The sequence below is a fragment of the Solea solea genome, chromosome 12 (assembly GCF_958295425.1).
Source record: "Solea solea chromosome 12, fSolSol10.1, whole genome shotgun sequence".
NCBI lineage: Eukaryota > Metazoa > Chordata > Actinopteri > Pleuronectiformes > Soleidae > Solea > Solea solea.
Window position 1 is genome coordinate 21,839,095 of NC_081145.1, and position 3,913 is coordinate 21,843,007.

At 40.6% G+C, this 3,913-nt stretch overlaps 1 protein-coding gene across 4 annotated transcripts; it reads left to right on the forward strand.

Moving 5' to 3' along the window:
* Positions 1–1,090: 1,090 nt before the first annotated feature.
* LOC131470118 (zinc finger protein 232-like) lies at positions 1,091–3,382 on the forward strand. 4 transcript variants are annotated; one of them, XM_058645686.1, is made up of 3 exons: positions 1,091–1,349; positions 2,242–2,334; positions 2,536–3,382. In XM_058645686.1, exons 1-3 carry the CDS (start codon positions 1,187–1,189, stop codon positions 3,192–3,194), a joined length of 915 nt encoding a protein of 304 aa, XP_058501669.1. In that variant the 5' UTR covers positions 1,091–1,186; the 3' UTR covers positions 3,195–3,382. The 4 variants fall into 4 exon arrangements, with proteins under 4 accessions (XP_058501669.1, XP_058501670.1, XP_058501672.1 ...); XM_058645688.1 differs by lacking the exon at positions 1,091–1,349 and adding an exon at positions 1,485–2,133; XM_058645687.1 differs by lacking the exon at positions 2,242–2,334.
* The last annotated feature ends 531 nt before the right edge of the window (positions 3,383–3,913 follow it).

The following is a 3,913-nucleotide window of genomic DNA, read 5'->3' on the forward strand; positions in this document are numbered from 1 at the left end:
TAGTGGGTGAAAGTCACATTAACCTTTCCATCGGCCCTGACATTTCCTCTCCTCCTAAATGGAGAATTAAAGACCATTGAAAAGTCATTAGTGAAATTTACTGCTTCTGTTGGCGGGTCACCCATTAGAGAGGCTGCGGGACCACAGAACACTGTTCACAATCTTCTGCCAAGTCACTTTTTATTGTTTAAAGGAGAAGTACATATTGACTAAAAGCGTTTACATCTTCAATCATGCTTTTTCCTGTTATATGAGCACAGGTAAGAATATCACCTTGTGTATTAGTTTATTCAACTGTAAATGCGGCAAGTGTCTGTCCATCCCACTTTTCAGTAAATGAAAGACAACATGTCCATGAGAACCTGAGTGTGTGGTTCAGTAGTAGGGCAAGCTGTCTTTCGACTGAAAACCAAGTCACCACATGGAAACTATCCTTTTACAATACAAAAAAACTATGCTTATTTACTTACATCTGATTCTGTGTGGCTGTAAATGACTTTTATGGCTTGCAATGTGGTCTGGCCTCATGCTACATCACAGAGTCAGTCATTCTCTTTGTTTCAGGGTTAGTAACCTAAGATCCTCTAACCAACACTTGCAAGTCGATTACATGTTAAGGCTGGTAACAAAGGTGATAAAGCTTTTGCCATCAGTGCTTGAAGCTGATTACGTGTGTATTACGTTGTGTGATTACGTTCGACATGCCATACTTCACTTTCTACTTTTTTAAATGACTATACCTCTTTTTTATTATTGTATTAGTGCGTATGAGGACTCCTCCACTCACACTTTCTTTTTCAAAGTGTGTCACAGGATATTGTTCTCTGTTTACATCGTAAACTTCGCCTTAAGAAACATAATTGTATTTAGTAAGAAAAAAAAGAAAAGAAAATGGCAGAAGATAACAGCTACTGCTACACCATTAGCATTTTCTGGTAAATCTTTAATTTATCAACACGGTTGTTGTTGTTTTTTGACAATTCAAGTACTTTATCATTTTTTTTATGTTTGATTGTTAAGTTTACTTATATACACTCTATGTAAACTTTCCCTCCGCGCAGAAATATGACGTCACAGTCTCGAGCGACCCAGTCTGCAGTCGGAACTGTAGAACAGCGCAGCAGCAGCACTACGAGCTTGTTGGTTGGCTGGTTAACTAAAAGTTGTCGTGATTACTTTTGGAATAATGTGCAAAATTGGGACTCTGAGGACTCTGCTGAACGAGCGGCTGAGTGCAGCGGTGGAGGAGATATTTAAGGTGTTGGAAACAACACTCTCCGAGTACGAGGACGAGATAGAACGTCAGCGTAAGCTGCTGGAGGACGGGAAGAGGCCTGTAAACAATGCTGGTACGTGGACTTGTTCACAGCAGTCGTTCGTTCCGACACTGTTGTTGACACCTACACGGCGTGCATATGTATGTATGTGTGTGTGCGCTTGCGTGAACTACGGATCCCGTTTGTTGACATTTGGGGGTAAATATTATGACGCTGCTATATGTGAAACAACAACCAATCGCACGTGGGAACGAAGCAGGGAGTTTGGACCTGTTTTGGGGGGACGGGGTGGAGCGTTGCTCTGTGAGGATTCAGTGCCAAACATGTAATATATCGCCCATAGGGTTGCGTCAAAATACTCACTTTTAAACAGCTGTATGTAACTTTTGAACATAAACAAACAAGAAACAAGAAAACATTGAGCGTCCTTACCATAGTTCCATAATACATTAGGGAATGGTGAGTGAGTGGAAAGGCCTCCCTTTGTTGCAGTTAACAGTAGATAACTATATCCATGCATGTCAAATGTCCGATTTTAGTCGGACTAAGATAATAATTCAGTTTTCTTAATGTCACGTAAACAGGTTGGTCCAACTAAAAATGAGCCAGTCTTAGTTGGACTAACATACCTGGATAATGTGATTCATAGTCCGATTACTCCTGCATGTTTACACTTAGTCGGACTGGAGTCGGACTTGGCGTAGTGAGCATGCACCAAAATTGCCTCTCCGGTCTTTGACCCGGAAGTAGAAGGTGACCATCATATGGCAGTGGTGGCATCTTTGTTCGGACAACACAGCAACCCCAAGAGTCATGCTCCATCTAATATTTGTATCACGATTAACATGTACAGCAGGTAGGAAACACACAGGACCACAGTACGATCCATCTCACCGTCCTTCTCGCTGTTCACTGTTTGTTTTTCTGTGATGTAAAGGTCAACAGGAAATTCTATATGCATTAGTTTATAGGGAGATACAGCGCCACCCATGGAAGTGGAGTCGGGCGTACACGGCAGATAAATCGATTTTCTCCTCCACATGTATACTCGGAATTGGCAAGTTGTCTGATCACCTTTCTTAGTAGGACTACAGCCTTTGTGTTATTCTGCCATAATTCTGTAATTATGGCATAATGGCAAATATCTTTTGTCACACTAAAGTTTCGGATTTTCCATTCCTAATGCATGACAACCAAACCAAAATGTAATTTAAATTTGTATTTGAAAACACATGACTGATGTTTTTTTGTCTTGTAGAATTTGCACCAGTGTTGGCAATTAAACAAGAGCAACTGCAGGAGCCAGAGCCTCTACACATTAAAGAGGAACAGGAGGAAGTGTGGAGCATTCAGAAAGGAGAGCAGTATGAAGGACTTGTGGAGGATAACAAAGCTGACATCACCAACATTCCATTTGTTACCGTCTCAGTGGAGAGTGAAGATGACAAAGAGGAAGCAAAGTCCCCCGAGGTTCATCAGAGACCCACGGTGGAGAACACAGAGGAAGAGTCTGCAGAACAGCAGATGTTTGCAGGCTCAGAAAATGAGACCGATAATAGTGACGATGAGTTAAAGAGGGAAAGCACAACCCAGCAAGGTTCAACTTATACGAAACCCAAAGAAATCCACATAATTGTGGAAAAATCAATTTTTGGCAAGAAAAAGTTTAGTTGCTCAAAGTGTGGTAAACACTTTACCTCAAAGGGGACTCTGCAGAGACACATTAGGGCTCATAATGGAGACCGGCCATTCAGTTGTTCCCACTGTGGAAAGAGATTTTCCCGGAAACAACATCTACAAGAACACGTGCTAATTCATACAGGAGAGCAGCCGTTTAGTTGTTCAGTCTGTGGAAAAAAGTTTCGCTTTAGTGCCGGCATGAGGAAGCACAGGAGAACACACAAATATAATTGCTGAGGTAACGTATGCCTTTGCAAAGACACAGTTAGTCTGGGATTTTCTTGAATCTTGACTCAGAGGATTTTATATTGACATATTGTCTGTGGTCTCCCATGTTTTTAAAATCAAGTCATATTTGGAAATCCTGTGTAACAAATTCCTTCCGAAAGGAAGAAATAAACAGCCTAAACATGACTGAACTAAAATGCTTTTGCTGATTTTTATTTCCATTTTAACATATAGGATTTTTGGATATTATTGTTTTTTTACATTTTTATCTATCAAATTTTGACCAGTATCAGACCGATACCATCCCTGCAAAGAAGAAGAACGTGCTGTAGTAAACAAAGAGCAACAATGGAGGACATCCACCACTTTGTTTAGTTTCTTCGAAGGATGTGGCACTTTTTGGCACTTTTCCCTCAATGGCTTTTTAGCTCCGTCGTTTAGGAGCCAGACCTTTGTGCTTGGTACCCCACCAGAAGGGTGCCAAAAGATAGTATGTGGATCAGTTTTTTGGGTACAATTCTCAATGTTTGACAATGGAAAAGCTATTTATTTTGTGACCTACAGAAGTGAACTGTGCTGCGTGGTGGAAATGGTGTAATGATTGCTACTCCAGAGCTGATGATGTGTAGGTAACGATTACAACCACATGTTTTTTGGGGGTAATATTTTTTACCTTATATGCTCAAGACATTGATCATATAGAACTTTAAATGTTTACTTTTCTTTTT

Coding starts and splice junctions, on each gene's coding strand:
- LOC131470118 (XM_058645686.1), top strand. CDS start 1,187: ATGTGCAAAATTGGGACTCTGAGGACTCTGCTGAACGAGCGGCTGAGT. Junction 1,350..2,241: donor GAGGCCTGTAAACAATGCTG/GTACGTGGACTT, acceptor TATATGCATTAG/TTTATAGGGAGATACAGCGC. Junction 2,335..2,535: donor CACATGTATACTCGGAATTG/GCAAGTTGTCTG, acceptor TTTGTCTTGTAG/AATTTGCACCAGTGTTGGCA.